The 17,049-nt window shown below is 34.6% G+C and overlaps 1 protein-coding gene across 1 annotated transcript in view; it reads right to left on the bottom strand.

The window, feature by feature from the left end:
- Positions 1 to 17,049, bottom strand: part of LOC113106828 (ras-specific guanine nucleotide-releasing factor RalGPS1-like) — a 104,330-nt gene that overhangs the window by 70,236 nt on the left and 17,045 nt on the right. The window contains exons 6-9 of the mRNA XM_026268845.1: positions 12,331 to 12,414; positions 10,834 to 10,923; positions 9,133 to 9,225; positions 2,852 to 2,978 (exon numbers count right to left, since the gene is read on the bottom strand). Coding sequence (XP_026124630.1) covers positions 2,852 to 2,978; positions 9,133 to 9,225; positions 10,834 to 10,923; positions 12,331 to 12,414 — 394 coding nt within the window. The remainder of the gene's footprint in view (positions 1 to 2,851; positions 2,979 to 9,132; positions 9,226 to 10,833; positions 10,924 to 12,330; positions 12,415 to 17,049) is intronic.

Here is a 17,049-nt window from a genome sequence, read left to right as displayed (position 1 = left end):
AGGATGCGTCTTTTCAGGAGTTACTTTAGTACAAACCAATTTTATCCAGTATTGCCAACTTCCACGCATTTGGCGTGAGACACACGCTTTTAGGCACTGTCTTGCGCTCTCACTCTGTCCATGTAAATCTCACACCAAAGTGGCAACCTTACTTGCGATGTGAAACAAAGTCTCAGCTTTCAGATGTTGTAAGCTTTATACTAAATTCAAACAATAAATACTGTTTTGGCGCACTTAATGTGGCGTAAATCATAATGTAGCTCTTCAGTTAGAGCCAAAGCCATTGAAAAACAGAATTGCGACAAGCATTGATCTCGCCGGCGTCGGCGCGTGGTTCATCGAGCTCTCCAAACAAACCAGCAGTGATAATATATTTGAATGGGCTTAAGCTGGATAGATGGCAGCTTCACTAAACAGGTATTTTCAGCATTTTTTGGGTAAACATTACAGCAAATTATGCATTGATTACCACGTAGATGACATTTTCAGTATCATTTTATTCTGGAGACTGATGGAGAAGCAACATTAATCTGATTTTCTTAACCCTCAGGTTTTGCTTACTTGTGACCATACTGCTTAACTATTTTTTAGTTAAATAGGTGTTGGATATTTTAGGTCAATCATATTTATTTAATATTTTAAGGAGATCTTTTGACACTAAATACTATTTGTGCAATAATGATGGTCCATTAATGCCTTTTTTTCTAATATTGATATTACTTATATTACACGTAGTGTATTATTTAAGGTTAACATAGAGAAAATAGTTTTAAATTCCAATGCAAAGAAGCAAATTAGAATCATTTTGTGGATACATGTATCTAGAATATTGCAGGTCATACCTGCTTACTTATTTTTAAGTTTTTCATTAAAATATATATACGTATATATATATATATATATATATATATATATATATATATATATATATATATATATATATATATATATATTATGTAATTTAAAAAAAGTAAATAAATTACATCCTTTATTTTAATTAGACTTGTTTAAGTACACACAATGAATGCAAGCAAATACTGAAGTTCAGAATGGTGCTAAAAGTAATTCACCCCCCCCCCCAAAAAAAAAAAAAAAATCACTCCAAGCTGAACTCAAAAGTTTGCAAACCTGTGAATCAATCTTTTTTTTTTTTTTTTTAAGTAAAATCAATAATGCAAGTTCTACTAAATACATCAAAAATAATTAAAAGAGTGTTTGACAAAACCCCAAACCATTTCATTTCCTTTTTCCTTCGTCCCAGTGGGAAATGGAAAGGGCCACTGGAGAAGCACAGTGGAAACTGACAGATTTGAAGTGACAGCCTGCACAACCTCAGCCACGTCAGACAGTCTTTCCGTCCCTGCGGTTTCAGCTGCCTGCTGCTCAGAAATGGGAATATGTTACACTGCAACTAAACCACAAGCTACCGGCACCAGGTACAGTGGTTTCTGCTGAGTGACGTCTGAGAAAGCCCTCTGTTGAGTGGGACGCAGTTTTCTGACACACTGCCCAAGTGGAAGCAGACTCTCAATGTGGATTATGTAAAGGAAAATCAGTTAATGAGAAAGATGTGTGTGGCTGAGAGAAGCGAGACTGCATGCGTCAGCTCTATCCGCATGTTTACCTTCTTAGAAATGACAGTGACTGTCTGTTTGTGCATTTCAGACCTCTAGAAAAGAACCAGCCCACAATTTACAGACCAAGAGACAATTTGAGTTACAGCCGTCTGAAGATATTCCTGACTGGTCTTTTAGTTCTTTACATAACACAATGACACAAGAGCACCTGGAAAACTCTGTGACCATGAGCTTGGGACACAAACATGTGGCAATGACATACTGAACGGTCTGTTACATGGTTTAAAATCAAACTTTCACATCTTAAATTTACCATCTAATCAAAAAAAGATTTATAACAACCCCACAATAAAAAACATCCAAAAAACCTCCTAAAGGTAAAGCCTCCAGATCCCTTTCTGATAAAGTCTAGTTCTCGGTTAACAGCTGGATTAGTAATATGGACCATGCTTTGGATGAATAAGAAGGAAGAGCGTAATTGAGTGAAGGATTTGGATCCTGTTTCCCACGTGAGTCACAATCCTGAGGGAGACATCCATTTCAAGTGCTGTCAGTGCCTTTAGAGGAGACTGATGTGTGTGTAACTAATCGTTCACTGGGCTTCTGCAGCATCCAGTAAGAGTCTCTGACAGACATCTATTCATAAGAGAGAAAAGGGGGCTACCAATTTGGAAATAAGTGCTACAATATGATTTCATTGTATTTTCCATCTCTACATTCCATGTAAAGCCACTGAAGTGGCTAGAGAGAAAGTCAAAGGGCTATTTGACTTTCATAAGCTATACGATATTTGAGATTAAACAGAAATCCTTTTTTTCTTCCTGTGCTGACACCTAAAACAGGAAATGGCACATTTCTCAATCATCACTGAACCAGAGTGGTATAATGAAACACCCTCTGCTGGTCACCAAACAAAGTGCAAATGAGATAAGGCCAACAAAATATAATGGGCTGCTCACACAACTTAAAATATCCTTATCACAAGTAAAAGCTATTATACTGAAGTAATTGAATGAGTCAACATTATAAGCCTGGCTAAGCTCAGTGGGCCATGATTCATTCCTTTCCCTGACCCAAATTATTCTTCTGTTCAAATGAAGCATCTTCAGCTTTATTTACAGTCTTATTTTTTACAACCCCACAATAAAAATAATTTATAAATACAGTAAATCTCTCAAGACATTTCTGGCTGGATGTTGTCATGATATGAGGGAATGGAGTCTACAAAATACCATTAACCCAAGTACAGATGTGATCTTTTTTATAACACTTACCTAGATAGGGGATGCAGGGGGCCATTTTGAGGGACCTGGTGTACTCTCTCATGCGGTTGTAGTTCTCTTCTTTTGACGTCAGGAAGTCGAGCTTCTCAAAGGTGGCCTTGTCCTTTCGACTGATCAGCTGTTCAGAACAGAAAGCACATAAGGAATGAACAGTTAATTTATTCGGAAAATAAGGAAAAGCTAATGGATGTCTAAATCTAAAACATCTAAATCAATGAGCATTTAAAGTGCTTACTTTGGAACAAGTAAAACATAGGAACAAGTATAAAAATATATATATATATATATATATATATATATATATATATATATATATAGGATAGGAACAAGAAAAGATATTTAAAAATGAAAATATCAAATAAACATATACAATAGAATACAAGTAGACAAAATTACTATTTTAATTTCAATAAAAAATATTAAATTAGTTTAATATTTTAATATTAAAATGATCATTTCCATCACCTAGTATTTTCATCTCAGTTACCTCTATTAATTCATTCAAATATGATGAAAACCCCCCACAAAATGTTAATATATAAAAACTGTATTTAAAGACATAACTACATTAAGAAAACGGTTCATGTCTTTTAAAGTCTATATAATAATATTCTTGTTTTAACTTGAGCTTTTCATAATGGAATAATAATAGAACATATTTTTCATCTCAGCTCTGCCTTTGTTTATTTATTATACTGTATACTCAGTATAACGAATTCAGTAGTATACTGCCTATGTAAAATAATCAGAGTTACTCCCAATTGGCTACTAACTTTAGAAGGGGGGACATGTGGAGGCGCCGTTTTGTAAATTTTGTCAGAGGGGAGCCCCACTAAGACTTCTGATCTAAATAAAGCTGTCTGCAAATGTGAAAAACAAGACACAACCCACTGAAAGACAAATAGAATTGTATTAAGGGATCACTTCCCAGAACTCAGCACCCAAACTCCAGGCCCTGGGTATATTTCTCATTTATAGAAAGCACATGACCACAATAAATAGGCTCAGTGTCTAGAATGCCTTTATGAGTGGCATAATTTCACCCATTGCTTCTTTACAGCACATGTGCTATTGAAGCTGTGGGGATGACCATGTGCAAAACCCCTGTTATAGGATTAAGAAAAAGCTCATTAACTGAAGAATTCCATCACACATGGATTTATCACATCAAATGCTGAAGTAAATTTCAACAAAGTACTTCAACATGCTCTTCTTGTGTTAGACAGATACACATATTGTAGTTCACTCTTTTGTAGGTTTGGTGAGAGATTTTGTCCAACAATCCAAGTAACGGTCCATGAAACCACACTGTTGGCAGATGACTTTCCATCAGTCTCCAGAGATGTAATCACACAGTACTGTTTTTCCCTTATTAATGTTCATATATTGTTTAACTCTGTGTGTATAATGCCCTCTGTGTCTTGCATAGGTTTTTTGTTGTTGTTGTTGTTGAGTTAACTATTCCAAAGCAAGGCAAAGCAAAGGGGAAAAAAACACTAAACAAAAACAAAGCAAAACAAAAAGCAAAGTAAAGCAAAACAAGCAAAAAAGCAAAGTTAAACAAAGGAAAGCAAAACATAAATAAAGCAAAGCAAAGCTAAAAGAAAACAAACAAACAAAAAATAAAACATAAAACAAAACAAACAAAAAATAGAGTGAAGTAATAATGATTTCTTGGTGAAATATTTCCTTAGCCCCTTAACTGTCATTCACATTTTTGAACAGACTTGAAAGTGCACAATCCGAAAACATTTTATAACATGATAATGATGTTCCATTTTTATGGTAATGCAATGTCTGATTCTAAAATTAGTCTTATAGGATGAATTTTAAGATTTTAAGCCTTCAGCTGATATACAGTATATAGGGAGGTATTTGGAAACTGAATGAAGTGAAAGAAACTGAATGCCAAATTCAAATGTCATGCATCTGCAAGAAACTGAAAGACTGTAATAATTAAATTATATTAGTCATTTGCCAGCCAAGTTACTCCAATGAGCCCGATTTGTGGATACATTTATACTCAGACAATAGTTAGGGAGTGGAAAGCTGACTTGACAGGAAGCTAACTCTCATTCATCATTTAGATGTTGGCCTAAAATGAACCTGAAGAATTTAATGAACCACAACTTTTCTCTCATTTGGACTTGCTACAAAGGAACGGTAAACTGATTTTTACCTCCGTTTTATTCAACAAAGGAAGTGGTAAGAACTGCAGTTGATTTTTAACGGTGCTGAGATAATCCATGGCAGGAAAGTTAGATCGCGAGGAGAGCCTGATGTGGAAATGATAATATTATGACAAAGATTTGAAGAAGTACTAAGGGAAACTGCTTATGATATTTTAAGGAAAAACTAATTACAAAGCAATTACAAATGATGAACAGGGTAAATTGTAACTCCACTGACATGTTTCAGTGAATGTGATTTCCATGTGCGTGTTTGTGTGTGTGTACCATCTCGGCAACAAGACTAGTGATTTTCTGCCTGATTTAGAGCAACCAAATGCCAAAACAAAAGTCTTTTCTGATCTCCTTTATCAAGCCTCCATCACCCGCCACCACGACCACAGCAGCAGACGGCCTTCCTTGAGTGCAGGACTTGAGCGTCTGCCACAGTGGCATTACTCATTCCTATAGTCACACACACAGTGCTAAACAATCCCTCTGAGGGCGATAAAAGTGAGGGGATTCCTTCAACTACTAACATCTTTATTTTATTTTGCAGTAACACATGGCTGACTTTGATTACAGCGCAGTTCATGGAGGTCAGCCCTGTGCTCTGTAGCCATTCCAGATAGCAGTGAAAGCCTCCATACATCCGCAGCTGCAATGATTGAGTACCACTGAGCAACTTTCCACTTAGACTGAATTTGATGGGGATGAGCTTCTCAGCAATAGGTGCAATATTAAGAGCTGGATTTGTAATTTGACTTTTGTGTGTAATTTAGGACGGGAGAAAGGGCAGAATAGAGAATCAGCTAATAGTAAATGGAAGAAGGAGAATGAACCATGCAATAGAAAAGGAGCACTATGTGCTTTGTTGCAATTCCTTTTAAAATGACTGGCCAAGTGGTTTTATTTTTCTTGCATTTTACAGTTTTTAAGTATTAATTTTGGGACACAGAGAAAATGCTGAGATACACACTGGAATCAAGAGACCATCTGTCTGACTGTCAACCAATCCAGTCTATCTCTCTGTCAATACCTTTACATCTTTACTTCTTTTTGTGAACAAGCCCTCCAGCTCTTTTAATATGTCCTTTCTCCATTTTAATTTCATACTCCCAAAATGATTTTTTTTATCATGCATAACTTATGAATTAGAAATCAGAATACCAAAATAAAGTGAATTAATAAATACATTTTCTTTTTTTTATATATACAATAAAATCAAAATCAAATAAAGATTCCAAATCTTCCTAGATACAATACAATAATTTGTGGTGTCAAGGCTATAATCTGATACTATATCAAAATCAATCAATTAATAATTACAAAAATCAATATATGTTCATAATTTATTATCATGATCAGGTATGTGATAAAAATACTAAAAATGTATGCAAGCCATATTTCTCACAAACCTTCTGGCTTAAATGTACATATATCTTACTGTGTGTATGTTTGTGTGTATATATAGTGTTTGTGTTATTACAGTTCTTTTTTTGACTACTAATGTATTCTAAAATGTGGAAAGTCCAAACCATTAACTAGAAACATGAATAAAATTGTATAAAATAAAATGCATCTTGAGTTTCAAAAGAAGTACAATTGACAGAATCATATCAATGTAACTAAATTATTTGATTAGGGAACAAAAAATTGCAGAATTGTTTTATTATTATTATTATTTTAACATTTAATGTTACAACTTTACCTTTCCTCTATTTATTTCTTAATGATTAGTATTTAATCCTTCGGTTATTGTAGGTTTAAAAAGTCATTTTTTAAAGTGATCTCAGACTTACAGACCCCACTGCTTCCATGTATAAAACAGAACAAACCAATAAACCTAAAATTGCTGAATATATGATAAAGGCATATCAAATCTATATCCTTGTACATTATATTTACCAGTGAGCACCATATTCCTCCTAATTCATTGCATGCCCAATGGGAAATCAGCAGTTAATCTTCAAATAAGTGGAAACAAGGCTTCGAAGTCAAGCGGTTCAGAAATTGGCTGGAACAAATGACATAAAGAATTACTCAATCCAGTCTGTGCCATGAGCAGTGAAACAGAAACCATTTGCAGAGAAAGACCGAAAACAGTCATTATAGTCAGGCAAAACTCTCAGCAAATACACGCAAGTGCATTTTCATTATGATAAGAACAACAAATGAAACGCTCCAATCTATAATTAAAACCAGGACCACAGGTCAGTGTGCACATTTTGTCCAATTCAAGCTTCAGGGTTTTAGGACGTATGGGTGCTTTTCCATATGTCTTAGAACCTTAAAACAGGACTGCAATGAATCAGAATATACCCCTGTAACTCATGCATGCACACAGTGTCTGGCCACGTGACATTTCAATCTTTCTAGTTAGACCTGAAGCATTTTGGAATGCAAATAACCCTGATTAAATTCTGTGGCTTTTTAAAGATGACTTGCACTTTTTGGTTTGTCAACTGCATGTCAGTTTCTCTGTCTAGCATAAACCAAAAATATTATACTGATCATCTAAAATATATGCATAAATATTGGCATATTATTTTTTTAAGTCTAAATTGGATGTTGTGATTAACACAGCATCAATGAATTACACTAACAAATTGAATAAAATGATACATAATATTCTATTTAATAATGTAATTGTCAAAATTCCCTTGGGGCAAAGCTAACCGTATGGCAAGAGAGCTGGGCTTGTGGTATCAGACAAACGGTCCAGCCGCAATTACTTATAAACAACATGCTCCCTCTTTTTCCATCTTTTCTCAATTTGCAGAAGTGCTGTGGCTCAATGTGGAATGTCAGCTCTGGAGCCCGCTTGCATCCCGAATCATTAAGGGCCCCAAGTGAGTCTAAACACTACCACCGCCATCGCTCAACAAAATAAGTACTGTGAATACATAAACTGCGTCATTTGACTTTTAGAGAGTCGTTTACTACCTTAAAAACTCCTGGATTCAGCTTTTTGGGACTTTTATCTGTTTACACCTATTTTTTAATAGCATGCTTCTCAAAGTAACATTCATGGTAGTTAGTCAGGACTTTTAAGTATGGAACATGATTTTAGGCATAATATGAAAGGAATGGCATATCTGCCATAACATTTTGACTACACAGAAAAATACTTAGAAGGAGGATGAGATATTAATCCATGATCATAGAACATTCTTTATACTGTCAGTGTGGATAAGATGCACATTGCTTTTTACAAGTATCCTGGCATACCCAGCTTATTCAGTTGTGCTCACTCAGGGCTGGTTGTAAGTGTTGTCTGTACAGCATATATAGTTTAGTCCTTCTACTTTTTCCTTGAGAAGAGAGGCCAAGAGGTTTTGGACCTCAAACTGTGGTGATGCATATACTTATAAATAGATTTAAAGCTTTGGCAACATTAAACAAGGTCTCAGAAACAGCTCTTTCAAAATTTTCCAAGCCACTTATATGTTCAGAACGAGATCCAATGGGCTCATTCTTTCACTGTCCCCATGCATTCAGACGACCTTCTCATCTACATCTCTGCAAATAAGATCAATGGAAATCCAAGAGCACTGGGGCTCTCTAGAGAAATAAACACAAGCACTGCATTGTCAGCTAAATTATAAAGCAGCAAAACAGCTAGCATTTGGTGGTTATGCACAATAAATCCCCTGTAAGGGAACAGAATATCAAATGAGAAGTTTTTTCCTTGTGTCTTCCTAAATAAGATCTGGAAAATTCTTCTGCTGTACAGGATATGCTCTGATACTTTATTACAAATTCAGAATTTATGATCATAATTAGGGATGATGTCATAACTAAACAGTAAATACCCATAAAAATCATATTTATAATGATCTTAAAAACATATTTTTAGGACTTATTGTATTGCTATTTATTACATAGATATTATTTCACAGTATATACTGTACATATGGCTCATGTTATTTTAACTGGAATACATATGGATAAATATAATGTATCCATATGTGTATATATGAATAGTCCTAACTATTGACTAAATAGAATGTAAAAGAAAGAAAAAGAGGAAGTCATAAACAAAAGTCATAAATAGATCATGGATAAAATAATAAAATAAAATAAATCTTCAGTTTTGCTTACTGCCCAGGTCTTGCTCAATCTGAAGATAGGAGCGCTTTGAAGAGCAGAGACCACCGACACCAGAGAGTGGAGGTTATTCAGCTCCAGGAGTTTCTATAAAGACACAAGACACACATCTTAATAAACATAAATTAGTTGCATGCCTCATGTAAGACACCAATGTAGACTTTAACTTGTTTGTTCCACTGTGTTTTCTGGTCTGGTCATGTCATGCTGTTGTTTTCCACTAGGCTGACCTCTGTGAACTATTATGTGTCAACTACCTTTATGGAAAGTAGGAGAAAAAGCAATGCTGCTTTGGTTTTTTAGTCATTGGCTGATCTGTTTTATCCATAGCATAACCGTTAGTGTAGCCCACTCAGGCTTACTGGGGCATGTCTGCCGGTAGCAGGGTACACAGCTCTTTCAGGTTTGGCAGGTAGTGCAGGGTGAGTGTTCAAACATAAGGAGTCGTTCAGCGGGTTTTCCTGTGTCATGGTACATTGAGTTTCAGGAGAGCATGTAGACTGAATGAATTCACAGCAGCCTGTGGCTCTCTCTGTGTGTGAGAGAGACTGTTGGCACGAACAACAAGTAAAGCATCTAGATAACCATATGATTGTTTGGAAAGTTTTTGAAGTATTATTCCAAAATAAATATATATATATTTAAATGAATAAAATTAAAGCTTAAAAAAAAAAATCTCTTCTGTATCAGCCATGCCACAAGGATGCGCCGTTTCTACTTGTATTTATCTTTGATTTGAAAGAAAACAGCACATCCTTGTGGCGCGGCTGATACAGAAGCGCACACGCAACATACAGTGTTATGGAGAGACTGTTGACAAAGAAATTGTTGAATAAAGTTGTAATCTTTGTTTTCTTAGCTTACAAAAAGTATTCTTGTCACTTCATAATGTTAGGGGTTGAACCACTGATGGCAGATGGACTATTCTGACGACGTGTTTCATACTTATCTGGACCTTGACAATGTAACTTACTTGGCTGTCTATGGGACAGTCTTAAGCCTCCAGGTTTTCATCCAAAATATCTTAAATTGTATTCCGAAGATGAACGGAGCTTTTACGGGTTTGGAAAGACATGGGGGTCGTGATTAATGACAACATTTTCTAAATGTTCATTTTGGGGAGGGGTATCCCTTTAATTTTGAACACATAAGGTGTTATTTTGATTTAAAAATAAAAACAAAACTCAAAAGCATTAAATTCCATGTTACTGTCACTTTACAGATTCTAGTCTGAGATGTCTAAGATGGATCACAGTCAGATGAAGTCATTTGTATGATGTTCTCATCCTTATTTTATGCCATAAATAGTCACCACTCCTTTGCAATGTCTCTAACCATTCTTACTGACTTAAAACAGAAGGCTTAAATCCATCAAGGCTTGTATAACGTCATTAAAATTGCCCATTGTTAAAGGAAAAATCTTGAAAGTGCCCATGAAAACTGGTCTTGCTTGAATTTCTAATAAAACACCATCAGTTATAGTAACGCCAGTGTCAAGGATAATTACTAGGATACCAAACGCAATTCAGATGTGAATACAAATAATAAGAAATGATTGAACTTGAACTTGGAAGTTATAGGGTCAGTTATATTTCTGCCATGGCAACACAGACAAAGAAAAAAACAACTAACGGTAAATAAAGGAAACAAGCTTCACTGGCTGAAGGAACTGTAAAAAAACAAAGAATGTCTCACCTTGGCAATTTTGATGAAGTGGCCCAATATTTCTGCTCGGATTTTCAATGTTTGAGCCGTCAATATCTCCCTCACTGCCCAGAAACTAACCTAAGAGAGGAAAATATGGTAGGTGAATAAAATGAGTCCCACAATGCACTGTTATCATTGTTATCTCTGCAGAATAAGAGTTTAGATGTAAAATTATGATTAAAATAATATATATATATATATATTTTTATATATTTATAATTTTTTTTTACTACATGGACACATATAATTTATGGCTATATGTTAATTAATTGCTGTGATGAAAACTGTATTCGATTGTATTCGTTTTTTTATTTTCCAGAAAGAGTTTTCTCTTACGTACAAGTGCCAGAACATCAGTCAAATGAATCTAAGAAGCAAAACTGAATCTTTCCTTATTTCACTCAGGAAATAGAAGAAATTGGTTGTTGCTTATGACATTAAAAAGACCGAAATGACAAGATTAATTGCAGACCTCAAATGGCCACTTACATCAACGTTCCAAGACATTTAAGCTCTGCCAAAATCAAATGCCAATTATATAAAAATCATATTCATTCCTACTGCACACTGACCTTCTTAAGCGGATATTTATAGCCGTATTTTCAGAAATAGGAATAAAGAAAGTATTGTGCATTTTCAATAAAATTGTGTGAATTGGTCAGGTCATTATAATGTGTAAGGATGTGTGTGTGGTGCAGAAAGAGCATGCAGGGACTCGAGGAACATTTTTCTGACTAGGTGGTACTTGGATGTTTTCATTTGTCAAAATCGGAGCTTTCTCTGAAAGTTTACGATCCACTGTTGTAAAACATCAGTTCTGTATGTGTAAGTACCATATATAATATACTTAATTGACCATTTCAAATGCCTTTAATGCCACATATAAAAACTGAAGTACACAAAGAAGAGTGGCTGGCATTAGTCTGGAAAAAAGGGAGAAAAATTTTTTTTGTTGGATGTGTCCAGTGCAGTGTATTCATTTATCTAAAGGAGTTAATGCAGCTGTTTGGTTAAAATACCTAAATGGACAAGCATGATGGATTTGTCTTTTATCTGAGGTGCCTGTTTGTGCTACAAAAACTGTAATATCCAGTAAAAAGACACATTTTGTGTGATTTGAAGCAACATGCATCCCCCATTTGCGCTTGTAAAAGTGGACACCTAATGGAGTTCTGTTTCACACTAATAGACTCATGTGTTAAACACAGAGCCTAATGGCAGGCTCTAAAATAGTCTACGTAAAATATACTTTATCAGCTATATAGTGAGGTTTCTAGCTGACCATGTGTCAAATTACCAGTGCATTTGGGACTAAAACACAGTGTCAATGTTCCTCTTTCAGTATAATAACATAACTGACCTCTATTATACGAGTTATTTCTGGTGGTGCTAATGGACCTAGGTCTCGAACCGCAGCATTAAGCTTTTAATAAATGATTTTAAAGCATTCCTGTTGGCTACACTGACTAGCACAATATTGCTTACCTGGTTAAATCTCCGTGTGAAGGCCACAACATTGGGTGACAGGCTATGCTTCTCCTTCTTGTTCCATCCACAGCTTGCCAGCTCCTAAACAACCAAATAGTCAAATTAAATTTGTCAACAGTGTTTTTTAAATGGAATAGTTTAAGTCTAATGCTTGCATTTGATCAACACTACAATTCAAATGTTTGGTGTTTTTTTTATGTTTTTTGAAAAAGTTTGACAAAGATTTCATTTATTTGACCAAAAATACAGCAAAACTTAATACAATAATATTGCGAAGTAGTAGTATTATTTAAAATGACAAATAAATTTGAATATACTGTGGTCAACATTTGAAGTGGATCAAAAAAAAAGTTCATCAAAGTTGTCCTAAGACAAGAAAGCACTCCACTTCAAATGTAGACTACTGTATTTTAAAATGTAATTAATTCCTGTCAATTTTCAGCATCGTTACTCCAATCTTCCGTGTCACATGATCCTTCAGAAATCATTCTAAGCTGATTTGCATGTCTTATTATTATCAACATTGAAAACAGTATTGCAAAACTGCATTTTGATAAATCTAATGCATTTGCTTACTAATAGTACTAATTTCTTTAACTTTTGAATAGTGGTGTAGACTGATATTAATGAAATCACACTGAACGGCTCTTTATTACACATTGCCTTACACCATTCCTTCATTCATGAAGTCAAATAAACGGAGTATAAAAATTAGCATACCCACATAATAAAATACCCACAACACGCCACACTATTTTCCACTTTAGCATTTACTGAGAATTACTACATATTTGACTATACTGTATTTGTTATTGACCTATAGTAGCAAACACCATCCTTGTATTGACTGAATTTAGAAACCATTTATAAATCAACTACAGGAATAAAGTGAGAAAAGTATGCAAAGAACAAACACCACATCTGTTGCTTTCATCTCATCAACAGAACAGCTTCGCATGGGGACTTTATATGGTTCTAAGCCTCCTCAGGTTCACAGAGCCATGAATATTAGCACTTTTATAGTATCGTGCAGACTAAAAGCAGATGGAAACATTCGAATGCATTTCAGTTTCCACATGGGCAGAGTGGAGTGGAGTTTCCATGTGAATAAGCAGTTCGTTCTGGGTACAGCACCTTACCAAAATATTTTAGGTTTGTTTGCTAAGTCATCACTTTAAGCCACACATTTCGTCAGGGACACAGCATAGCTATAATGCAAGAGGAATTGTTTGGTTATACATCACCATTCAAACGTTTGGGGTCAGCAATGTTTTATTTTTTTAAGAAAATAATACTTTTATTCAGCAAGGATGTATTAAATGTATTACATTTCTTGTATTTTGATTAAATGCAGCCTTGATGAACATATGATCTTTTTTTCAAGAATATAAAAAACTCCAAACTTTTGAATAATAGTGTATATTTGGAGTACATTTCAGTTTAACAGGGTTATACATTTTTATTACTATTTTTTTGCACCCAAAAGAGTCTTTCAGTTTTTTATTACAATTTCCACCTTAATTTCTGTGTGTGCTCCAGTCTCTCCTGCAGGCAGATATTTTAAAAACACTATTCATGCAATATACTGTTTAACTGATCCTTCCTTTGCTAACTTAATTGAAATGTGACTGAAATGATCAGGGACCTTCTTAAAATCAAACTTCAGAATTAAGAAGGATACCTAGAGCAGTGTGCACAGCCAAGTGCAGCACAAGGTTTAACTTAATTTTACTTATATTCTACTATTATAAGTTACAATATGTTCAGTGGTATATAAAGTACCTGAAAGTCATACTCGAGTCATACTCTTCCCAGAACTTTGGTAGAAGTTGAAGTCACCGTTTAGAATATTATTTGAGTAAAAGTCTTAAAGTATTTGATACTTATACTTAAGAACGAAAAGTATTTTTTAAATCTTAAACATACTTAAGTGTTGAAAGTAAAAGTACAAGTAAATGCAAAATGGAAAAGAAGCAAATATATATATATATATATATATATATATATATATATATATATATATATATATATATATATATATATATATATATATATATATATATATATATATATATATATATATATATATATATATATATATATATATATATATATATGTTTTTACACAGCTTGAGTAGCAAGATTTTGTTCAGTTCTAACTATTTCTTCCATTATGTATTTTTGGGTAATAAGAAGCACTTCATCTAGTACTTAGTGTCTTTCATTCCAACATAAAAAACATTTCTGGAATCTGCATCTGAAATAGCATTTAGCCAACAGTTTATGTATCTCAGAGGGGACATGGATGTGATTATGCATCTGCAGAAAACGGTTAACTAGGCCTACATTCAATTATATAAATATAAAAAGCATACAGAAGAATTATTGCCATCTACAATTTAGAATGCCTGGAATATTGAGTTTTAATAGACTAATAAATTAACGTGCGTGCACTCTGAGTGTGATTTGGTGATATAGCTTACATGATAACGTCAGGTTGCACATCATTACAACAACACTTACCGTATTATCGCAGACGTACTGTATATCACACACCCCAGCCTCGACTTGAGTGGAAAAGTTAAATCATCCGCAGTTGTGTGCGGCGTGCACTTGTTTGCATGTGAGCAAAGCTATTTTTAGGAGTTTAACTTGCAAATGCCAGACAATGATTCGTCAAACCTGCTTTCCTGGAGTCTGTGTTCTTCTGACTATTTTGTAGTAAGTAACGAATATACTTTGGGGAAATGTATATCGGAGTAAAAGTATACATTTTAATTATGAATTGTAGTGGGGTAAAAGTAAAAGTTGCCTGAAATATAAAAACTCAAGTACAGATACTTCCAAAAAATACTTAGTACTGTAACAAAGTATTTTTACTTTGTTGCATTACAACACTGAATATGTTTTATAGTCGTCTTTATGTCAAAAGATCAAGTATAATTTGATTCCACATGACAAAAGCATACAAACTTTCACACTTTATCTTTCATTCTGACTCTAAAAAATTTCTGCAAAAGGTCTGTAGCCAAAAACAACTGTACAAAACACTACTTTATGCAAAGAGACACTGTCTGCTCACATTACTCACACAGCACTAATTTAGCAGTTGTTATAGAACCAACGTACATCTGAAATCTATTAATCCAGTTGCCCGTGTCAACTTCAGGAACATCTCCTTTTAGAATCCGCAATAAATCCTGAAGCATGCTGCTGAAATATTGATGAATGAATGTATGTGCATGTGGTCAAACGCAAAAATTTACTTATAATAGTGTTTCCACAGGCCAGTGAAACTTACAGGCAAAGGCCTCAACAATAACAAACCCACTTTCGTTGTCAAATATGTCAGGGTTGGAAAGACTGTGTAATGATCGAATCGTCAATTAGTGGCTGAGGAGGTCAAACTCAGCATTTTTAAAATTAGCTCTTTTCCAGTGGGAACTTCTGCTGTAAGCAAATTAATCCAATGTGTTTCACGCTCTAGTCTTCATCAGAGAAGGGATAACATGGGAGATGTTTTGCTACTTTTTATAAAAACCAATCAGCTGAACAATTTATGCGCGCAGAGCTGCTGAGATGCAAACATGTCTAAAGGAATAAAGATGGAAGATTTATCTTGACATAAAACAAGTTCATGCTCCACAAATCAGATAATTTCCCTTAACATCAATTAAAATAGCGTCAAAAAACTGGCATTTTTAGCAATAAAACCATTGGCAACACCTTGAGTACAAGCAGATCAACATGACAGCACTGTCAGCTGTAGGGAAATTTAATTTTCACCTGTGACTAAAGAGACTCCAGGGAAGGAAGCGGTAATATGCTTCTCTGCTGTTTCCTTCACCTAATCCAGACCTTGTTTAATGTTTTAGAAATGTCAAAAACCTACACAAGGGCCTAACTGCATTGCTTTTTTGCAGTTTGAAGGGCATATCCTTTCATTTAGATGTTTTGGGAGAAGAGTAATAACAGTATTAAAAATCATGTTAGTGAATAATTTTTACCTCATTCTATATATAGAAAACTTTAGGAACTCGAGCTGCATCAGAGGACACTTTGGGAACGACTATGCCCACACCGCCACACTTTCAAATCTCTGCCTAGTGTGGACAAGCACAGCTAAAGAAAAAGAAAGGGTGGCCGATAGCCAATATATATATTTACATACAGCACACAGAGAAATTGACATGTATATGACATATTGCATAAAGCGCAGCATAATTTGAAATCAGGAGTTTAATGTTTAATGCATTAAATTCATACGGACCAACCATCACACAGAGAACACACGATCATGCTGAATAAAAATGTACACTACACAAGATCTCACAGCTGTACTGACTAAGTTTGCAAGGTTTGTGAAATTAAATGTTCATTAGTAATTTATAGATTTGTTTAAATTATATAAATGCGTATTTGCTTAATGCTGATGGCAAATGAGAAAGTATTATAATGTTTGCCTTTCTACTACTAATAATATAAAAGCAATCGTTATTATACTTTTTGTATAAATTAATTCCTTTGTTTAACCATTCTATCTGATTATTAGACAGACTTCTATCTAGACAAAACTGTTAATGGTGACGGCGAACAAGAGGGAGAATGTGAGCTGTGTGCGCCCAGCCGCCAAAATACGTCAGGCGCGCCATCAGAATAAAAGTATCCCCACGAACACATCGGCCAAGCAGAAAAACTTATCGGGCGATCTGATAA

Source organism: Carassius auratus, chromosome 8 (genome assembly GCF_003368295.1).
Source record: "Carassius auratus strain Wakin chromosome 8, ASM336829v1, whole genome shotgun sequence".
Lineage (NCBI taxonomy): Eukaryota > Metazoa > Chordata > Actinopteri > Cypriniformes > Cyprinidae > Carassius > Carassius auratus.
Note: the sequence above shows the minus strand (reverse complement) of the source record. Positions and strands in the feature narration are given on the sequence as shown.